Source organism: Erpetoichthys calabaricus, chromosome 2, assembly GCF_900747795.2.
Source record: "Erpetoichthys calabaricus chromosome 2, fErpCal1.3, whole genome shotgun sequence".
In the NCBI taxonomy this organism is placed as follows: domain Eukaryota; kingdom Metazoa; phylum Chordata; class Cladistia; order Polypteriformes; family Polypteridae; genus Erpetoichthys; species Erpetoichthys calabaricus.
The window spans coordinates 327,570,768-327,594,452 of NC_041395.2; the positions used below are offsets into that span (position 1 = coordinate 327,570,768).

At 40.4% G+C, this 23,685-nt stretch overlaps 1 protein-coding gene across 3 annotated transcripts in view; it reads right to left on the reverse strand.

The window, feature by feature from the left end:
• Positions 1–23,685, reverse strand: part of slc18a2 (solute carrier family 18 member 2) — a 215,651-nt gene that overhangs the window by 54,994 nt on the left and 136,972 nt on the right. For all 3 annotated transcript variants that reach the window (XM_051923482.1, XM_051923480.1, XM_051923481.1), the window contains 2 exons: positions 21,593–21,688; positions 8,729–8,807 (listed from right to left, as the gene is read on the reverse strand). In XM_051923482.1, the coding sequence (XP_051779442.1) occupies positions 8,729–8,807; positions 21,593–21,688 (175 nt within the window). The remainder of the gene's footprint in view (positions 1–8,728; positions 8,808–21,592; positions 21,689–23,685) is intronic.

Below are 23,685 nucleotides of genomic sequence, written 5' to 3' on the forward strand. Positions count from 1 at the left end.
CAAAATTTTTTCGAAACCTGACAGGATCTGATCAATATTATTTTAGAATAAGAGAAATAACTATTACCGCATTTAATTCCCTTCTCCATCTCTTATTTACATATATATTTATTTCTTCCTTTCCTTTGCTTATTGTTGTCTTATTAAAAAGCCCTAAGCAATTCTCCTTTAGCTAATCTCTCCTTCTCTGGGGTGGGGTCTGATTTGTCTTTAATTTGTTTGGTTATAAATTGATCTATTTGTATGGAATGATTACAATAAAAAATTAATAAAAAAAAATAATTTTTTTTTTTTTTTAATTGGTCTTGTGCAATATTGTAATTTTCTGAGATACTAAATATTGAGTTTTCATCACCTGTAGGCCATAATCAGCAAAATGAAAAGAAATAAACACTTGAAATATATCACTCTGTGTGTAATGAATCTATATAATATTTGAGTTTCACTTTTTGAATTGAATTACTGAAATAAGTTAACTTTTCGATGATATTCTAATTTATTGAGATGAACCTGTAAATATATTTTGTTTGTCTTTTTCTGTGGCGTTGACTTAAATATATTTAATTCAGTATCACACTATCCTTGAGTCCAAATATAAATATATGTTTTCCATATTTTTTTAATGACAAACTAGGGGCTTCGCCTCCTGCTCACTTTGCTCGCCAGCCCATGTGTTTGGTTAATTGGATATACAATTTTAATTTATTTTTCTTTGGAATTGTTTCAATTTCATTATTTGCACTTTTACTTTAAAGCTTCATTAAAAACAATATATTTTGGAGACACATTGTGACAAAACAACATATAACTGCCCGTGAGTGAATATTGTTTCTGTTTCTCTAATAAATAATCCGACTTTTTCTAATGTTTGTCCCTGTGATTTATTGACTGTTATAGCGAAAGCTATTCTCACGGTAAACTGTAAACATTTTAATACGAATGGCATATCACGATCTCCTTTGGTGTGTAATGTTATTCGCGGAATATATACATTACCTTTCTTTTTGCCTGTTAAAATTTGCATCGCTTCTCCGTGATCATCAATATACACCCGACCGAATTGTGTATTCTTTGAAATTCAACTTGTCGTTGCTTTAACTGTTCTGGGACCACAGATTCTCATAGCGTTTGGTCCATTATTGTGTAAATCCACGTTTTGTGCATTGAATGATGCGAATGCGAAAAGACTTTGTTTTCTACTCTTTGCCTTTTATTTCTGACCTCGATTTGTCCTGCTATTCTTTCAGTTACACCTGGTTCTGATGATTAATCACCTTGTGTTTGCGGTAATGCGATCTTTTCAATATTCTTTGATACTGTAGCGACTGACATGAAAGTGTCACAAAAGTTTTACTTGAACAATCGCAGAATTCCTAACCAAACAATTTTCCAGCACCCTCTCCAACCCCTCCTCCCCCGGGTCTCGCCTCCCCCTTACTGCATCAGTCAATACCCCGCTGTCTTCCGTGCTGTAGTCTGATAAAACCAAAAAGGCTTCAACCTGGCTGGGACGCTACAATACTTTCGAATTTTACTGCTTTCATATTCTGTACCTTTCTCTGCATGTGTATCGTGCCATCGTTTGTTTGAGCCTTTCGAATTCCACTGCTTTCATAATCTCTTATCTGCCTTTTTTTCTCTCCAACGCCTTTGGGTCTCTATTCTCCGTATTGTCCTTACACGTTTTATATGTGCTGAGAGCACATGATCTGTGTGTACTACGTGCTTTTACACCACTGAGTTTTATTTGATGGGTGTGCTTTTATATACTGTATCTTTTGTAAGTAGGGCATGTCTTGCAAGAATCTCGTGTTCCACGTCCCCACGAGACGGCCCTGGGACAATCTCTTGGCACCAAGTCTCATGTTTACGGTCCCCGCAAGACGCTCCGTGGCCAGTCTCTTTTGTCTCGCTGGTCTTTTAAATGTCTTCCGAGAAGATCACATATCATCGCTTTGCTTTTGCTTTCCAGGATTTTTTTTATAATAGAGAGATAAGTACTTTTTCATTAGAATATTAGAACATTAGAACACTCTAGTCAAGAACAGGCCATTCAGCCCAACAAAGCACACCAGTCCTATCCACTTATTTCTTCCAAAAAAACATCAAGTCGAGTATTAAAAGTCCTAAAGTCTTACTGTCTACCACATTACTTGGTAGCTTATTCCAAGTGTCCATCGTTCTTTGTGTAAAGAAAAACTTCCTAATGTTTGTGCGAAATTTACCCTTAACAAGTTTCCAACTGTGTTCTTGATGAACTCATTTTAAAATAACAGTCTCGATCCACTGTACTAATTCCCTTTATAATTTTAAACACTTAAGTCATTTTCACAATCATCTGCACCTGATTCTAAGTAGGTATTTGAGGTAGCGATAACTGTAGCGGTGTACTTATTTTTTTCCACAAGCAAAAAATTCATTTATGTTTATTTAAATAAGTACAATGAACTCCAAAATGTAAATGTGCCTTGATGTTTGTTATATTATGTTCTTTTAAACAGTATCTTTAAATAAGATCTTGATATTTCATATCCATAACAGTCTGAGTGCAGAATTAATTTTCACCATACTAAGTCTGTTCAACCTGCTCATGAGGTGGTCTATGTTAGTCAGTCAGTCAGTCATTATCCAACCCGCTATATCCTAACACAGGGTCACGGGGGTCTGCTGGAGCCAATCCCAGCCAGCACAGGGCACAAAGCAGGTACAAATCTGCACGCAGAGTGCCAGCCCACCGCACACATACACACACCAAGCACACACTAGGGACAATTTAGGATCGCCAATGCACCTAAGTGGCATGTCATTGGACTGTGGGAGAAAACCGGAGCTCCTGGAGGAAATCCATGCAGACACAGGCAGAACAGGTCTACGTTAGTACATAACTTAATTTCATACTCCGCAGCTCACTGCAACAACACTAATCCCCAAAGTTCGTCTTGTTAACGTAAAAATGTACAAAGACCACATCAGCATGGGATCGTCCTGAGCTCATGGCACACTGCAACTGACTGTGGTATTTCTAGTTAAAGACCTGTGGCCCAAAGCCAGCTGGCTTCAGATTTTTCTAATGTAGTCCTTTTTTATTTATTTTTTTATTTTTTTTAGGACACAAATCAAAGGAGACGAGCAGTTGCCCTTCTGGTTTTGCCTTACTTTCTCAGAGAGAAGCCTAGAAATTTTATCAAAGTTTGTCAGGTCAGTAAAATTTCTTTAAGATGTTCTGTTCTGTGTATTGTATTGTATTGTATTGACCCCCTTCTTTTGACACCCACTGCACGCCCAACCTACCTGGAAAGGGGTCTCTCTTTGAACGGCCTTTCCTGAGGTTTCTTCCATTTTTCCCTACAAGGTTTGTTTTGGGAGTTTTTCCTTGTCTTCTTAGAGAGTCGAGGCTGGGGGTCTGTCAAGAGGCAGGGCCTGTTAAAGCCCATTGCGGCACTTCCTGTGTGATTTTGAGCTATACAAAAATAAACTGTATTGTATTTAAATGGAGATAATCACGTTGAGGATTTTGTTCAGCACTTTGCACTATAAAGTGTTTATAATACCTTCAGTTATATCAATTTTGCAGTGCTTGGGTTGTTCAGTACATACTATAAACCATGATGACTCTTTCTAGGCCACATAGCACAAAACCTAAAGACATTCTCCGATAGGTAATCTTTTTTTGTCATCCTGTAGGCAACTGATCCAGAAGGTGACATGATTAAAGGAGTCAGTACCGGGATAATCATTATTACAGAGGGGAATGAGAGCCTTCTTCCCAAGTGTATACTGGACGTGGCAATTGTCTTTGAGGAGACCATCACAATGAATGAAATAAGCGATGTTGCCAATGCCTTTGCAGTCCTTATAGGCCTATTATATGCAGTCAACGTTGATTACCCTTGTGAGCTCAGGTACACTTTTGAATTTCTTCAGAAAGTAGTCCTAAAAATAGGAGAGAACTACTGCAGTGCAAAAATCCATGGACTCAGGAACAAACTCCTTCGTTATTCTGTTTAAGCAATCAAGTGGCCAAAGCATTGGATGGTTCATGGGGATTTCGTTTTCCCTTGCAATTGAGTCTTCACTGTTAAGCGGTTTATGTTCTATGGACCATTTTGGCCTGAATCAGGTTTGACACGTTTTTCATTCTCATGCTGGGATGAAATATGTGAAAGAGTTGAGATTTTTTTTGTATGTAACTTTTATTACTAATGTTTGTGTTACTAAATTCACTTTAATGGACCACTGTTTATTTTTCCTTATTTTGACCTGAGCAGCATAAGGGCTAAAACTTAAGCAATGCCATACTGTTAGGTTTATAAAGAATGTTCATCTTTTGAATTGACAGAATGATTCTTTGTTCCTTCAGCTAACACTCAAACCTTGAGTTATCAATTTGTACAACTGAAAAAGCCATAACTACAGCAGTAAACCAATGATGGCTGTACTTTTGTTTTGACAAATATTCAGTTCAAATGTGCAATTCACAAAATAGAAGGATGAAACATTTAAATAAATAATTTTATTTTTGTAAATTGATTTTGGAATTTGTGGAAATATTGCAAGTCCTTCATTTTTGTAGAGCAAGATTATCGTTAATTAAGATAATTAATTGTATGTAATTGTATTGTTCATTTTTTGATGAACTTCTGTTTCAAACACGGTGCCAAAACATTAATTGCTATTTGAAGGATAAACATATTTAAAAAAATAAGGTAGACAAGGAACTTGTTTCTCTGTGTTCAAGTAACTAACAATTTGGTAAGGTGTTCTTAAAACTAGTAACATTAGGTTGAATTGAAATTAAAAGTTAAACCCATGACAGTTGTTCAGTCGGCTTAAAATTATAGTTTAAATCAATAGCTGAGAAATCCTCATTACTGTTAGAACAACTCTTAATGTTCATTCATTACAACTAAACATTAATGTTGGCTGCACACATTAGAAGTTTGTGGTCAACTAAGTAGAACATTTGGATCAAATTCATCCAAATAATTATTTTGAGTAAATACAACTACATTATACCATTGGGTCAACATTTATTTTGACTTTATGTAAGATTTTAAGGCAGACAGGTAACTCCATTTTTTTTTATTCAAGTCACATAGAATTTTTTACAGTAATATGGAGCTGTAACTATTCAGGTGTCCAACTTACAAAACAAGAGCTGGAAAAATAGGACAGGCATTTTAAAAGTGGATTCTGTGAAACAAGCCATATATGAGGAAATCCCAGAAGAAGATAGACAGGAAGATGTGAAAGGCACTATATAATAGATAATGAAAGGTACAATATCATAGATAATGCACTATATAATGGAGAAATAGTGAAGGGTGATAGATAGATAGATAGATAGATAGATAGATAGATAGATAGATAGATAGATAGATAGATAGATAGATAGATAGATAGATAGATAGATAGATAGATAGATAGATAGATAGATAGATAGATAGATAGACTTAAAAGACACACTACAATGGATGTATAGATGTGAAATGCAGTATATAATGGACCGACAGTGAGATGCACCAAGTAACAGTGAAACGTTAGCTTAGCCTGTATGGTCTCTCTTGAGAGACATTTGTCCTGGACATTTGAGAGAGCACATGCTTTCTAGCCACATACATATCACTTACACTAAATACATTACAAACAATATTTTACACAAATACCCTACATTAAAAATATTTCACCTTGCCTTTCAAAAAAAAAAAAACTTTATTATTTAATAATTTATTTGATAGTGGAACAAATGAAACTTTGTACCTGTTCGACGTGCAGACTGGTATCCTGTATCTCTTGCCTGAAGGCATTAGCTCAGACTCCTTTTAAAGAATGAGTTGGGTCACCCAATTATTTTAAGGCTTTGCCTCTTCACTGTTTACTTAGAAATCTCATGGAGAGAGGATGGGGGCCGTATGCCAGTTATTTTACCTGCTCTTCTAATCACATTTTGGAGTTGTGATCCAAGTTTCACAATCAAATTACCAAAACATATTATAATACCATAACAGATAAGTGATTCAATAGCTACTTTGTAAAATAACAACATAATACTTTGGTCCACATCATGGAAGTACAGGCATGGACCAACTCCAGAACAAACACATTCCACATGATGGACCCAATGCAGCTGACTATCGAAGTAAATACGCAAATGCTTGTATTTTGTTACCTGCTCAACTCTCTCTCCATTAATAAAAACTGAACAATGATCACCAGTGGACCTTGAGTTTTATTAACATTTAAAATCAAATTATGATCCCCACACCACTGCAGAACCTCCTGAATGCCCATGTTGTATAGTGCTATATCTGAATCTGTCATCAGCAGACTCAGAATGGCCCTATTATCAGAAAACGTAATATAATTGTTTGAGTACCGACACCTATAATTACTGGAAAAAGAATAGGGAAGCTCAGACAACCCTGAGGAGCCCCAGTATGTGTTTCTGGTAAGTCGGAGAGGGTTGAGTTAACTTTCTCCTGTTGCTGCCTGCCTGCGAGAAATGCAAAGTACCATCTAATTATATAAGGATTCACCTTCCTCTCTGCTTATTTACCAGAATCTGAGGCAGTAACGTATGAAACGCTGAACTAAAATCCATAACCAAAAGTCTAGTGTAAGCAATGGGATTTTCAAGATGTTTCAAAAGCAGATGTATAAAGCTTCATCAGTACACTACTATCCTTCTATGCAGATCGGCAGGGATCTAAAAGATGTTGTACTTCTGGCTGCAGGTTCCCTACCATTATGCGTTTAAATGCCTTCATCATTATGGATGTTAATGCTACAGGTCTAAAAATCATTAATTGTCCTTTGGACAAGGATTTTTTTTTTGGAACTGGAATTAGTGGCTTTTTACATATTGTAGGAATAATATATGTGTGTCAACAGGAAGGCACTGTAACATAGATAAGATAGGCACTAATTAATAGAAAACGCAATCTGTAACATATCAGATTGGAAAGGTACTTGTGAAAAATATATGTAGATATGAAAGATACTATACAGCAGATATATTTGATTTTTGAATGAAATACTAGATGATGAGCGCAATATCATAGATACAGTGCACCTTTGGCAGCAATTACAGCCTCAAGTCTTTTTGAATATGATGCCACAAGCTTGGCACACCTATCCTTGGCCAGTTTCGCCCAATCCTCTTTGCAGCACCCCTCAAGCTCCATCAGGTTGGATGGGAAGCATCGGTGCACAGCCATTTTAAGATCTCTCCAGAGATGTTCAATCGGATTCAAGTCTGGGCTCTGGCTGGGCCACTCAAGGACATTCACAGAGTTGTCCTGAAGCCACTCCTTTGATATCTTGGCTGTGTGCTTAGGGTCGTTGTCCTGCTGAAAGATGAACCGTCGCCCCAGTCTGAGGTCAAGAGCGCTCTGGAGCAGGTTTTCATCCAGGATGTCTCTGTACATTGCTGCAGTCATCTTTCCCTTTATCCTGACTAGTCTCCCAGTCCCTGCCGCTGAAAAACATCCCCACAGCATGATGCTGCCACCACCATGCTTCACTGTAGGGATGGTATTGGCCTGGTGATGAGCGGTGCCTGGTTTCCTCCAAACGTGACGCCTGGCATTCACACCAAAGAGTTCAATCTTTGTCTCATCAGACCAGAGAATTTTCTTTCTCATGGTCTGAGAGTCCTTCAGGTGCCTTTTGGCAAACTCCAGGCGGGCTGCAATGTGCTTTTTACTAAGGAGTGGCTTCCGTCTGGCCACTCTACCATACAGGCCCGATTGGTGGATTGCTGCAGTGATGGTTGTCCTTCTGGAAGGTTCTCCTCTCTCCACAGAGGACCTCTGGAGCTCTGACAGAGTGACCATTGGGTTCTTGGTCACCTCCCTGACTAAGGCCCTTCTCCCCCGATTGCTCAGTTTAGATGGCCGGCCAGCTCTTGGAAGAGTCCTGGTGGTTTCGAACTTCTTCCACTTACGGATGATGGAGGCCACTGTGCTCATTGGGACCTTCAAAGCAGCAGAAATTTTTCTGTAACCTTCCCCAGATTTGTGCCTCGAGACAATCCTGTCTCGGAGGTCTACAGACAATTCCTTTGACTTCATGCTTGGTTTTTGCTCTGACATGAACTGTCAACTGTGGGACCTTATATAGACAGGTGTGTGCCTTTCCAAATCATGTCCAGTCAACTGAATTTACCACAGGTGGACTCCAATGAAGCTGCAGAAACATCTCAAGGATGATCAGGGGAAACAGGATGCACCTGAGCTCAATTTGGAGCTTCATAGCAAGGGCTGTGAATACTTATGTACAGGTGCTTTCTCAATTTTTTTATTTTTAATAAATTTGCAAAAACCTCAAGTAAACTTTTTTCACGTTGTCATTATGGGGTGTTGTGTGTAGAATTCTGAGGAAAAAAATGAATTTAATCCATTTTGGAATAAGGCTGTAACATAACAAAATGTGGAAAAAGTGATGCGCTGTGAATACTTTCCAGATGCACTGTATAAAAAGCACTATATGGTGGATCAGATCTTCGCCCAGGTCTTAAGGGATTTGGGGTGCTGCCTGCGGCCCCTGTTTTTATCTTAGACCCAGACAGGCTGCAGACCTTTGCCACATTCGCACTCTCTCTCGCTCTCCATGTTCGCTGACCTCACGGTTGTATTTTGCCCGTCCAGCTCCTTCGCTTTCCTATTTACTGAAACACACTTGACATCACACGAAGCGCGCAGCTTGAAGATCAACAAGGTATACGCACCTTCCCATTTTGTGAGCCAGGACGCCAAAGATGTTGGTTCCAATCAGGTAAGAGATGCTGGCAGGAACAAAGGCAACACCTGAAACAAATAAATAAAAGTAAACGACTAACAAGAGCGCGTTATCTCGGCGCCTGTCATCACCAAGTAATAAAGGCGCTAATAACTCTCCGCCACATCTAATAACGCGCGTGTCTGCTCCCAGCCCCGATTTCATTTCCTGTCCTTTTCAGCTCGGCTCACGTCTTAATGAGCGGCGCCCACTCGCACAACCTGCCTTTCGTGTCACCGCCGTGTTCCCTCATAACATCGAGATCTGTCCTTCATTGAGTTCAGATAAACTGTCGCCTAATGTATGGGCAGAGAGCGGCGGCAGAGGAAATGAATGCCTGCCAGTCACTTGCGCAAGACCGCACCTAAGAATGAGCGACAAGAAAGATCAGCAGCGACTTCACGTCTGAACGTGGGACATCTTTATCAAGAGCAGCTCCCAAAGAATGGGCGCAGGAGACTTGACAGCGACAACCAAAATTTATATTGCACTTTTTCATATAAACAATGCAGCTCTAAGTACTTCACAAGATGTCAAAGAGAAAATTACAAGAAAAGAAAAAACATAAGATTAGGCAATTACATTCAAGTAACAAAAAAAGTCTAATGATCTTTAAAAACAGATAAATACCAAATAGAAGAGTAGTGTCCTTATATATAATATGATGTGAGTCTCTAAAGACGAGTCCAGTGAAAAAGTCAGATGACCGGGAGGACAGAAGATCAAGATTAACTGGAAATCATGGAGCGCCTCGAGCCAAGCAAATATAAAATGTTCTCATCTAAAATGAAAATGATTTATTTTTCTTTCTTTCTTTCTTTCTTTCTTTCTTTCTTTCTTTCTTTTTATAGATTGTTTAGAGTTACAAACTTTTGAGACCAGGGACCCCTTAGAAGGGGTAAAAAAATATGGATCCACACTCTAGGGAAACACCAAACAAATAATTTATTATCACAAAATGCACAAAACTCCTGAAAGTTAAAGAACATTTCAGGTTGTTTAGATTTAAAACTACACTACACCACATTATTTTTGTATAGAATTTTGTAGCCCTTTAAAACTTGAGTTACGATTTGGCAATGTTTATGATATCATTAAAACTGGATTAAAACAAACTGTTTTATTATGCATGTTAAGTTCTGTAATTATATTTACAATGTTTAAAATATAAAGTAAAAGCTGCCATTTTTGTTAAATTAATTTATTTGTATGGATGGTGGCGCAGTGGATAGCAGTGCTGCCTCGCAGTTAGGAGACCCGGGTTCGTTTCCGGGTCCTCCCTGCGTGTGTTCCCTCCGGGTGCTCTGGTTTCCTCCTAAGACATGCAGGTTAGGTTCCTAGTGTGTGCTTGGCGTGTGGGTGTGTGTGCGCGCCCTGTGTTGGCTGGGATTGGCTTCAGCAGACCCCCGTGACCTTGTAGTTAGGATATAGCGGGTTGGATGTATGGATGGTTGAAATGAGGGTGCGGGTCAGAGAGCGCCGCGGGCAAGCAAAGAGTAACAGCGGAAGTATTGAAAAACTTAGATTTGAGCTGCTGCAGTCAGCAATGTTATTTCCAATGGTAAACTTCCAACTAGAAGTTTATTTAACAAAGAGCTGATTCCAGCTCGGAGTTAACTATCGTTAGCTATGGACGGACTGTGTCGACAGCGCTAAACCGGTGAGCTGTGGAGCGCCGCCCGTGAAATGCTGAAGAAAACATCCGGTGGCGGGCATTGGAGCTGTTTGGGTTGCTGGGTGTCGTTGCAGCTTACCGATCATCACCGTCGATTTGCCACGACAGAGACGAGTGTCGGCTTACTTCATCTGGGATGGAACGATGTACTGTATGTGTGCGCTATCCTCACAGGTGGCGCAATGGTAGTGCTGCAGTAAAGAGACTGTAGAAGATTGTGGGTTCGCTTCCCGGTTCCTCCCTGTGAGTACTGAGAAAAGCGCTATATAAATGTAATGAATTATTATTATTATTATTATTATTATACGAGCGAAGGAGTCAGTCGCCAACTAACGCCGCAATCGCAATCAAGTAGCAGGCCTGCAGAAGACTTTTTTTCTTCTCTGTTTAGTTTTGCCGGCTTTGGTTCGATAAGGGGAATTAATTCATCTATGATTTCAGGGAACGAACTCTTGGGTAAACGGTAAAATTGCTTTCCTGGACTTAAATCTACTTTTCTATAGCATGTACTGTATATATGTAAATAATAGTTCATGCATTTAAACTAAACAATTAAGCACTTGTGTGTTTTTGACAATAACTGGCTTAGCCATAAAATGTAAAAGAGGACAGCGCTTTAGCTTGTGGTTAAAGTATTATTACATGTGGTTTAGTAACGAAGGGAGCTACAATTTCAATGAGCTTGAACTTGGTAAGTTAGTGAGACGAATGTGCTTCTCTCGGATTACATAGCTTCACATTTCTGGGAGTGATGGATGATGAGCAGACCCTGAGAACATCTCCCACAAGTAGATGTCCTGTGCTTTGTCTTCATAGCAGTCGGTGCTGAGAACAAGGACTCACAAAGCCATACTCTGCATAAATGGCATTTTCCTTTCGTTGACAAAGCAGGCTTATTTTCACTTGACCGAGTAGACAATTGCCTCAAGAATCTATCCGTTACTTCAAAAGTTTTTTCTTTTCCTTTTTTACTTTTCCAACTAGCTAACGAACGTCAGTGCGACTGCGCAGAGTAGAGCAACGACAGTAGCGTGTACAAAATGGTGGATGCGAGGTTTCTCAGTGATTTTTATTGGCACAGAACATTATGGAAGTGAGTGACACAAATGGAAGACAGTGTGCGTAAAAGTTCCTGTTTGGTGCAGGGGTGCTCGGCTTGTTTTAAAAAAGGTCAGCCTTTCAGATTTACTGTATCATAAATCGGGTTTTGATTGGCTGTCGGTAAGCGGGGTATTGTGGGATATGTTAAGTTAACATGTAAGCTTAAGTTAACACATAAGCTTAACCTATGCAGTCTGAGCCGGAAAGAGAATTGATTAGTTCATCTCTCGAGTCTTCGGGTTTGAGTCGTTCGTTCATCACGTGACAGCCCCATAAGCTTAACCTATGCAGTCTGAGCCGGAAAGAGAATTGATTAGTTCATTCCTCGAGTCTTTTGAGTCATTCGTTCTTTTGTCACGTGACCACTTACCACCTCAGTACCTCAGTCAAATACTAACGTAAAATTCCATTTGTTGTATGTTGGATTGTAAATGATTTTAACTCTCCAGTTTTTATTTCATTTTGGGTTACAACTTGAAGTTTTAAGTTATCATAGCCTTAATATTTTAAATTAACCTTATTCATTCAAATTCAAAATGTTATTTGCTTTTACTTTGTCATTATGTCCTTTTTGACCAATCTTTTTATACAAATATTAGATCAGTATGTTAAGTCTGCATAGGAAAAACAATTATTATACCAGGAAACTCAAAATTGGAGTAAAAATGAACACTGCTATAGAATAGTGTACGATTATTAACTATAAGTACTTTGTAATTGTAGGCTTGTATTATTTTATTATATAGCCTAGTGTTTATTTACTTTACTGATAGACAAAGACAATAAAAGGACAAATTAATCAATAATTTATTTGTAACAGGATTATTTATTTATAAAATAACACACCACAGATCCTCAAGAAACAGTAACAAAATCATAGGGGCAGAAATTGACAGACCTTTTTTTATTTATAAGAAAATGCGTTTTAGATATTTTTGATAATTTCATGATAATTTCTAAATATGATCCAACATACAATAAATGGAATTTTACGTTAGTATTTGACTGAGGTACTGAGCCGGTAAGTGGTCACGTGACAAAAGAACGAACGACTCGAAAGACTCGAGGAATGAACTAATCAATTCTCTTTCCGGCTCAGACTGCATAGGTTAAGCTTATGGGGCTGTCACGTGATGAACGAACGACTCAAACCCGAAGACTCGAGAGATGAACTAATCAATTCTCTTTCCGGCTCAGACTGAGTTGGTTAAGCTTATGAAGTTGCGCAAATGAGCATGCGCGACTGAACGAATCACTCCCACGAGACGACTCGTTCTTCCTGAATCACATTAAAGATTCGTTCAAAATGAACGAATCGTTCAAGAACGACCCATCATTAATGTTAACACCCGCCGCTCGCACACGCGGCCGAGCTGTCGGGAAAGTTTGTACCTTGTCTAATAAATGACATTAGTGTTTTACAATTTAATCGAATGTCTCGTGGTAACTGTTGAATATAAGCGCAACGGAGAATAAAGGAGACGAGAATAACCAGATCATTGGCACGAACAGTACACTCTTAAAAATAAAGGTGCCAGAGGGGAACCATTTTTATTGTCCGAAAGACCCATCCATATGGCGGTTCCAGAACGAGCCTTTATTTATTTACATCCATAACAGGCACCTTACAGTAAATAACCATGAAAAGATGGCAACAGATCTGTGAAATAGCCGTGGCTCATGATTTTAAAAGACCTCTTGCCACATACAATAACACGGGCTAAGTGCAGGTTTTCTTAATTGTGACCAGCTAGGTAGCCTACCATGCATTAAATTTTTTTTGTTTTGTACATATCTCTAAGCATAAACAACCAACTTCATATGCAAAGAACCCTTCCCAGAATGAAATGCTTTGTCAAGCGTTGAAGCTACAAAGAGCCACACGACCCAGTAAAGAACCATAAAATGCCATTAAAGAACACCACAGGCACCACAGTGCTTGGCACTATAGAAAATAAATGTCTATATAGTTGCAAATATAACAAAAGGCTGAAATCTCATTTATTAACAGCAACACAGGAATTAATGATGAAAGTTGGCCTGCAGGTGCCTTTTATTGTGGATGCTGAGCAGTAATGCTCTTACGCAGTGCTACTTAATCTGACGAGTGCACGTCACTCTACGCATGTCATAAAGAGATACTCCATCCTAAAATGATTTGTTTTTACTTTGTCACTCATCCGATGTAGTTTGTAGTGATTGCAGTTTTATGGAGAATGAACATAAAAATTCTGATAGAACAGGACCCAGTGTTGACCAACAGTGGATAACAGCAAACAATATCAAAAATGTTCATGAAAAAATCTGACGTTACTCATGTCAAGTCCACTACATTCAAAATATTATTAAAATTGAGAACTCCAGGAAAGGAGTCTACAAATAGGAAGCCCCTTCCCATGGGGGTTGTCATGCTTTTGAATTAAAGAACTGCCCCTATCTGCTCATTTATTGGTCAAGATTTCTGTCTTCAATTCTCAAATTATTTGTGTCACATAAGCCACCTGTCAGTTGTATACTCCAATCACGTATTGTTCTATTAACCATTCACTTGTGCACAACAATACTGCATTAAAAGAGAATCAAGCTTTTGAATTGAAAACCCACCCCTCCCCTTATTTGTTGTTCATTAAGCCAGTAGTTCAGTACTTTCAGGTTTTTCATTGGCAGTTTGAAACTGTGGCACTGAATTGATGTTCAGTTTCCAGAAGAACCCCAAATACAACACATACTTTCCACCTGATAAGGTTTTCACGTGCCTTTCTTTAACTTTTAATCTCTAGTTGCAAACATCTCTCTGGCCACACACTGCAATATTCACATAAAGGAGACAGTACCTAATGAATAAGCAACTACTGGGCAGGACTCCATGCTAATAACCAAGGAAGAGGCGGGGCTTCACTTTTCTTTTTTTATGATCAATGCTGTATATCCTGTCTGTCTATCTGTCTATCATATAGCACCTTTCTATCTATCATATAGTTCCTTTCACTATCTATCTATCTATCTATCTATCATATACAGTTAGGTCCATAAATATTTAGACAGAGACAACTTTTTTTTCTAATTTTGGTTCTGTACATTACCACAATGAATTTTAAATGAAACAACTCAGATGCAGTTGATGTGCAGACTTTCAGCTTTAATTCAGTGGGGTGAACAAAACGATTACATAAAAATGTGAGGCAACTAAAGCATTTTTTGAACACAATCCCTTCATTTCAGGGGCTCAAAAGTTATTGGACAAATTAAATAAATGGAAATAAAATGTTCATTTCTAATACTTGGTTGAAAACCTTTTGTTGGCAATGACAGCCTGTAGTCTTGAACTCATGGACATCACCAGATGTTGGGTTTCCTCCTTTTTAATGCTCTGCCAGGCCTTTACTGCAGAGGCTTTCAGTTGCTGTTTGTTTGTGGGCCTTTCTGTCTGAAGTTTAGTCTTCAACAAGTGAAATGCCTGCTCAATTGGGTTAAGATCAGGTGACTGACTTGGCCATTCAAGAATTTTCCACTTCTTTGCTTTAATAAACTCCTGGGTTGCTTTGGCTGTATGTTTTGGGTCATTGTCCATCTGTATCATGAAACGCCGCCCAATCAATTTGACTGCATTTAGCTGGATTTGAGCAGACAGTATGTCTCTGAACACCTCAGAATTCATTCGGCTGCTTCTGTCCTGTGTCACATCATCACTAAACACTAGTGTCTCAGTGCCACTGGTAGCCATCACACTGCCTCCACCGTGTTTTACAGATGATGTGGTATGCTTTGGATAATGAGCTGTTCCACGCCTTCTCCATACTTTTTTCTTGCCATCATTCTGGTAGAGGTTGATCTTGGTTTCATCTGTACAAAGAATGTTTTTCCAGAACTGTGCTGGCTTTTTTAGATGTTCTTTAGCAAAGTCCAATCTAGCCTTTCTATTCTCGAGGCTTATGAGTGGCTTGCACCTTGCAGTGCACCCTCTGTATTTACTTTCATGCAGTCTTCTCCTTATGGTAGACTTGGATATCGATACGCCTACCCCCTGGAGAGTGTTGTTCGCTTGGTTGGCTGTTGTGAAGGGGTTTCTCTTCACCATGGAAATGATTCTGCGATCATCCACCACTGTTGTCTTCCATGGACGTCCAGGTCTTTTTGCGTTGCTGAGTTCACCAGTGCTTGCTTTCTTTCTCAGGATGTACCAAACTGTAGATTTTGCCACTCGTAATATTGTAGCAATTTCTCAGATGGGTTTTTTCTGTTTTCACAGCTTAAGGATGGCTTCTTTCACCTGCATGGAGAGCTCCTTTGAGAGCATGTTGTCTGTTCACAGCAAAATCTTCCACATGCAAGCACCACACCTCAAATCAACTCCAGGCCTTTGATCTGCTTCATTGATAAGGACATAACGACGGACTTGCCCACACCTGCCTATGAAATAGCCTTTGAGTCATTTGTCCAATTACTTTTGAGCCCCTGAAATGAAGGGATTGTGTTCCAAAAATGCTTTAGTTGCCTCACATTTTTATGTAATCGTTTTGTTCACCCTACTGAATTAAAGCTGAAAGTCTGCACTTCAACTGCATCTGAGTTGTTTCATTTAAAATTCATTGTGGTAATGTACAGAACCAAAATTAGAAAAAAGTTGTCTCTGTCCAAATATTTATGGACCTAACTGTAGTTACTTTCACTATCTATCTGTCTATCTTGTGAGCACTGGGGGGTGCAGCAGCCTCCCAAACCTCAGACACAGTAAAGCATATTTTATCCTCAAATCATTTTTTTTTTAATTGAGCCCCATCACCATCTCCACAAGAATCACAAGCAAAAAAAAAAAAAAAATACACACCAAGCACAGTTCTCCTTCCTCCTCCAAGGGCATAGACCACTGCCTCCCGACTTTGACTTCTCGATTTGTGGCCAGCAACTCCTCTTAACTAATCCCTCCGAAGTACTTCCAATGTTCAGAAACTGTCTCTCAGAAGCATTTCCAGATAAGGTTTGAGCCCAACAAAGTAGGGTTCACCAGTCCTCCCAGTGGCACCCATGGAACCCAATAGGGCTGAGCTGACAAACTGCAGTTCCTTTGATGCCCTGTGGGAATCCGTGACGATGCTGCAACCTAAGGGGGGCTACCATCTAGCACCCTGGGGGAGATCGTTCTATGCAAGTTTTCTCGCCCTGCCTTTCCACACTGTGGGGGTCACAGCTGGGTAAGGTTCAGGGGAGGCACCCTTCACACTATCTATCAATCTGTCTATTTAATAGTGCCTTTCATATCTATCTATCTATCTATCTATCTATCTATCTATCTATCTATCTATCTATCTATCTATAATAGTACTAGGGTGTTGTACCATGTTAGCCATTATGAATGTAGTGAGCAGTCAAGCAATAGGACCCCTTTTATTGGCTAACTAAAAAGATTACAATATGCAAGCTTTCGAGGCAACTCAGGCCTCTTCTTCAGGCAACATGTAATTTATATGATACAAGATGTATCATATAGTGCCTTACACATTTATCTGTTTATTTGTCTATCCATTTTTATAGTGCCTTTCAAATGCGGCTATCGGCAGAGTTTCTTTGCAGCCTTTGTCGATTTTCATAAAGCATTCGACTCAGTTGATCGAGCTGCCCTGTGTTCTGCTCCTACTCCATTCAATGCTTGTATGGACTGGGTGTTGGGCAAGGTCGTGGGGTCCAGTGGCTGTGGGGCATCTGTTGGCGAAAAAAGATTCACTGATCTTGACTTTGCGGACAATGCTGTGATCTTCTTGGAGTCAATGGAGGCTCTGATCTGGGCACTCGAGAGACTGAGCAAGGAGTCTGAGTGTCTGGGCTTGTGAGTGTCCTGATAAAAACCAACATCCATGACCTATTGGGCACGGCCATCAGCAGTGCGTCTGACTGCGGAGAGAGTGTCGACCTCGTTCAGAGGTTTACTTACCTCGGCAGTGACATTCATGTGTCTCGTGACTCTTCCTATGAAGTCAGTAGACGGATTGGGAGAGCATGGAGGGTCATGAGGTCACTGGAAAGGGGTGTGTGGCACTCCCGATATCTGCAAAAGGACGAAGGTCCAAGTCTTTAGAGTCCTGGTGCTTTCTGTCTTGCTATATGGTTGCGAGACATGGACGCTATCCAGTGACCTGAGACGAAGACTGGACTCCTTCAGTTCTGTGTCTCTCCAGAAAAGTGACAATGACAATAAAGATCTATCTGTCTATCTATCTAAAATCCTTGGGTACTGCTGGTTTAACTTTGTGTTGCTCATGGAATCCCGAATGAGGCACATTACCTGCATTGTGAGGGAGCGTCAGTTACGGCACTATGGCCATGTGGCACGTTTCCCCGAGGGTGATCCGGCTCGTAAGATCCTCATTGTTGGGGACCCGAGTGGGTGGACCAGGTCAAGGGGTCAGCCACATAACACGTGGCTGCGGCAGATAGAGGGTCATTTCCAGAAAGGTGGGACTGGACCACAGTGTCTGCCTAGGGGGTTGCCAGTCGGGATCCTGAGTTGTTTCATCATGTAGTGCAGCATTTCTCAACCTTTTCTGTTTTCATAACAGTTTTAATCGCATAATTTTTTTGAAAGGAGCCCACTAATACCAATTTGTTCTTTTTTAAATTAATGATATATCATAGATGCATATTTTATTATACCTACTTAACTTGTATCGACATTTATCTAACTCTATATTTATTTTTCTAGTGTCAGAATGTAGTTTAAGTTAATTTGTTTTGGTTTCAATAGATGTATTTTTCATATTTTTGATTCTTGTTTTCTTTTTTTCACATCTTCGTGCCCCCTTTTTGTTACTTCGCGCCCCCCTAGGGAGGCCCGCCCCACAGATTGAGAACCACTGGTGTAGTGGGTGTGGCAACGTGCTGTACCAGTGCATGCTCCCCAACTTGACTTGACTTTCAGATCTATCTATTATCACACATGTGCATCTGTGGATCACCCTCCATATAAAACATGTAAGCCCACCCTTGACCAAGAGGGGGCGCTCATGCTAACTTTCTCCTCTTCTTTTTCCTCTGTAGCAGCAAGAACACCCCTGGCAAGGGCAATTGGCTCCGCCCCTTCCTGTCTTCCAACTTCAAAGCCTTCCACTGCCAAAACGAGACAATCAGTTTTGACTCGACTGAGCTGAAAGACGGAGTTCCGAGGTCCTTAAAGAATTTTGCCAGAACAGATTGACGTGTTTGTTTGCAACTGTTTGTAACAGAGGCATGCATAGCTGCCCTATGTGTTTAATTCTGAAATGTTATTAAAGAGGGATGATCGGCTTGGTGACCCAGGACCTGCAGTACCATATTCAACCACACTGCCTATCCATTTTATAGTGCCTTTCAGATCTATTTATCTGTTATACAGTACCTTTTAGATCTATCAATCTAAAGTTCATTTTCATTCCAGTGTACTCCCCTTTTGTTCATAAGGATATTTTCATGAAAAGATTTCTTTAGCAAACATCCTTGTGTTTTTTGGCATTGCGATCATATGACTCGGTAACTGACTTGCGGATTATGCCAAGTGTTTCCCAGCCTTTCTGGTGTCATGACCCACCTTTTTACTGTATACTCTTAGAGTCTTTATGACCCTTCCAAAGGAGGGGCCAGCTGCGCACACTTGTCAAAGTGAATCAAGTGCAATCATGGAGTGGCAATCTGCCATGACACATTTCGTGATCCTCTCGCGACCCACTACTATTATAAATAAAAGCAACTCGCAACCCGAATGGCATCAGCCCATGACCTAAAAGTGGTTCGTGACCAGAGGCGTGACCACAGGGGGGCTGGGGTGGGCACTGCCCCCCCAGAGATAAGCCGTGCCCCCCCCTGCAAAATGGTCTGTCTGTCCAATGAAAACCCTGGAGAAGAGTAACATTTGATTTTCAAAACTGAGTTGCTTTCCAATTGGCCCGTTTGAATTTGGCAGCGTATCCGTCAGTGTCTCCTCCACTAGACAGGCACCGTGCTGCTCACAGTTCACTTCGCCGCACATTTTGCAGCACGTTTTGAACTTGTTGACCACATTCTTTAATTAAAACAGCGTATACGTTCCATTCTTCTTTTATTTTCTGGTTGGTAACACCAAAGGCTATGCATAGGTGGCTTATTAAAAAGCAGACATCTTCAACCTCTGTCCCTCTGCAAGCTGCTGGCTCCATGGTTGAGCCCAGCACCGCTGTTACCAACACGGAGCACAGCGCACCCACGTCGGGAACTGAAACTCCAAACGATGTAGATAAGCCTACACAATCCTCTAGCTCTGCGCCCGTGTCGGGTACTCCAAACCTCTGCCTTCAACAAAATACACAGTCTGGTCTGCCTGACTTAAATATGGATAGCCCATCCCAGCCCATTTTAATTAATTATCCCAAGCGCGCATTCGGAAAGACACTCAGATGTTTTAGTGCAAGCTGGTATCAGTCTCGACCATGGCTTGAATATTCTGTTGTCCGTGATGGCAGCTTTTGTTTTGCCTGCCACAAATTTAGTGTTTCCAATTCGGACCGCGAGGACATATTCACCAAACACGGCTACACTAATTGGAAAAAAGCTCTAGAAAAAAACGGTGGCAGCTTCCACAAATACGCATCTAGTATCCCGCACGTCAGAGCCATGTCTGCATCACAGCACTCATCATTGGTGTGTCTTCAGCTGCATGCGAAAACTCTTTCTCTACTTTGAACCGCATTCTCACTCCACTCCGCCGAACAATGCTGCATTCAAGGAAGAGAACTGTAGTCATTCTGGCACATGAGAAAAACATCACAGAAAATCTAGACATGAATGAATTTATTTCAGAATTTGCCAAGTGTAACCGCAGACTGGTCCTGTAGATAATATCCAGGTTAAACACTGGAAACTGATGTCCTATAGCCTCCTATGACTACAATAAGCCACGTTTCTGTTCTTGCTCTCATATGTTGTATACATTTGACTTTATTGATATTTACTTTGTAGATGTAGTTCTATATTTGTTCACAAAAAATAATAATACAAGTTCCATTGCCTCTGTTAATTTTATTGAACAATAGGTTATGATTTATGCTACAATATTTGCTTTTATATGTTATATAAAACTATGTTGTTATTATTATTTGACCCCCCTACAAAAATGGGGATGGATAGATGGATATTTTTTGCCCCCCCAGACAAGCCAAATGCCCACCCACACATGATGTTCTGGTCACACCTCTGTTCATGACCCACTGGGTGAGAATCACTGGATTATGCGACACAAGTAATTTGAGATTTTGTTTTCTTCCACCATTTGATATTGTTTACTGTTGGTCCTCATTGTCACGGATTCTATTAGAAATTTATCAAACCTAAGATTAACAGTTTTTCTTGTTCAGAACTGCAGATAATGACAAGCAAAACAGCAGGATTTCATTTTTGCCAGTTTTCAGGAAATTGTCACTGAAAATAATTGCACATGCAATTTTTACAATTGCAAAAGTCAAAAAATGAGATTTTGTGAATTTCAAAGTTTCTTAGAAATATCACTTGCTAAGGTCACTCCACACAGGTGACACTCCTTGGCCATCATCCAGTACCACCACCCCATGGGGCTCCACACGCCATCATTGCACGGCTGCCTGCCAGTCCCGCCTCACACCACTCCATTAGAGTCAGAGGTAACGCCATGGATATCACCATCTGTATCAGCCAATCCAAGCCATGATCCTTCCGGAAAGCTCCCTAGCAGAAAACACACTCATGCCAATCGAGTTGCCCCACTTTACACGCTATGCTCCATAGTAAATCGTGGCAAGCTTTTGAACGTGGAAAAGAAAAAGAGGTTGCAGATGAGATGAAAGTATATGAGCGAATGACAGAAATTCTGCTCGTGTCGGAACACAATTTGTTTTGCAAAGTAAAACTCTTAAGTTGTGCCATACATTCAGTTTTACATGAGTGGTTTCGTTCTTCTCTAACAGCAAAGAACATGGAGTAGCAGATAAATAAATGGTAGTTTTTGAGTGGAATATACATAACAAAATTATTTGCCAAGGCAGCAGAGGCCTTGTCACTCACCTAGTTGCCATTTCCGGGAACACATGGTCTCCATCATCCAGATGGGAAGCGCGGGCTCCAACATTGCAATGGCCATGTTAGCAAAGCATATAGAGCCTAGAAGGAAGCAGTCGCAGGAAGTTTCAGTGCTTTTCATTTGCAGACAAATATGCAAACCCTCCCACAATTCCCCTTTCAATGAACGTGGCACATTAACCTTATGCAACAGGTAGAACACCAAATAAGCACAGTTTGACCATTGGTATCGGAAGGCCATGAGGACACCAGCTGCTGCTTTTAATTCACAGTTTATCAGTCCAGTATACCGTACATAAAGAGGACTGAAAACAGGGACATTGTATAATAATAGCTGTTGTATATTATAAGCAAGGCATTCAAAGAATTGTCTAAAGACTGCATAACAATTACTCTATTGGCTGAATGTGAAGAGGATTTTGAACAGGGATATTACATTGCAATTACTTAATTTTCTGTTACATTTAACACAGTCTGACAATGATTCTATTTACTGTTAACAAGGGTGCTTCCCTTGTTACCCTACCCCCGGTGTTGGGTAACCCGAAATACGCTGTATAGTTTTGGAGCCGTGATCGTGACTCCATTAGTTCTCCGTTGTTAACCGTTAGTAATATGAATAATTGCACTTACAGTAATCCCTCGCTATATCGCGCTTCGCCTTTCGCGGCTTCACTCCATCGCGGATTTTATATGTAAGCATATTTAAATATATATCGCAGATTTTTTGCTGGTTCGCAGATTTCTGCGCACAATGAGTCTTTTAATTTCTGGTACATGCTTCCTCAGTTGGTTTGCCCAGTTGATTTCATACAAGGGACGCTATTGGCAGATGGCTGAGAAGCTTCCCGGCTTACTTTTCTGTCTCTCTTGAGCTGACTTTCTCTGATCCTGACGTAGGGGGATTGAGCAGGGGGGCTGTTCGCACACCTAGACGATACGGACGCTCGTCTAAAAATGCTGAAAGATTATCTTCACGTTGCTATCTTTTGTGCAGCTGCTTCCTGAAACGACATGCTGCACGGTGCTTCGCATACTTAAAAGCTCGAAGGGCACGTATTGATTTTTGATTGAAAAACAAACTCTGTCTCTCTCTCTCTCTCCCTGCTCCTGACGGAGGGGGTGTGAGCTGCCGCCTTCAACAGCTTTGTGCCGCGGTGCTTCGCATACTTACAAGCCAAACAGCCCTATTGATTTGTTTGCTTTCCTCTCTCTCTCTGACATTCTGTGCTCCTGACGCGCACTCCTTTGAAGAGGAAGATATGTTTGCATTCTTTTAATTGTGAGACGGAACTGTCATCTCTGTCTTGTCATGGAGCACAGTTTAAACTTTTGAAAAAGAGACAAATGTTTGTTTGCAGTGTTTGAATAACGTTCCTGTCTCTCTACAACCTCCTGTGTTTCTGCGCAAATCTGTGACCCAAGCATGACAATATAAAAATAACCATATAAACATATGGTTTCTACTTCGCGGATTTTCTTATTTCGCAGGTGACTCTGGAACGCAACCCCCGCGATGGAGGAGGGATTACTGTACTGTTAATATGGAGCGGTTTCTGTGATTGTACTGTTAATAATGCATCACTGTAATGTGATTCACTTATGCTATATAGTTTGGACATGTGAGGATGACGTACGTTCAATACGGAGCGTTCGTTTATTCTCATTACAGTTTGGATGTGTGAGGATGACGTACGTTTAAAACAGAGCGTTCGTTTATTCTTCTTACGCGTTATAGGCGCCTTCGGCTTTCGTACTAACTCGCGCCTTCCGTACTAATATGCTGTGTATGGTGGACCTTTGTGGACTCCGTACTTTTTCCCGTTTCACTCTGGGGCGGGGGGCTGAATCCTCTTTTTTGTGTGGCTGTGTCGTTACCTATGGGCGCGTTGCCTCATTTCTTATTTGCGTTAGTTGAGCTCCTTTGTTTGTGAGCCGTGACGCGTTGTAGGCGCTTATTTACGTTAGTTGAGCTAATATTATACCTCCGGTGCCGTGTGTGTGTTTCATGTGGTAGTGGTTGTAGGCGCATACGCCCTCCGTACTATCTCGGGTTTGACTGTGCTGTGTTTTGTGGA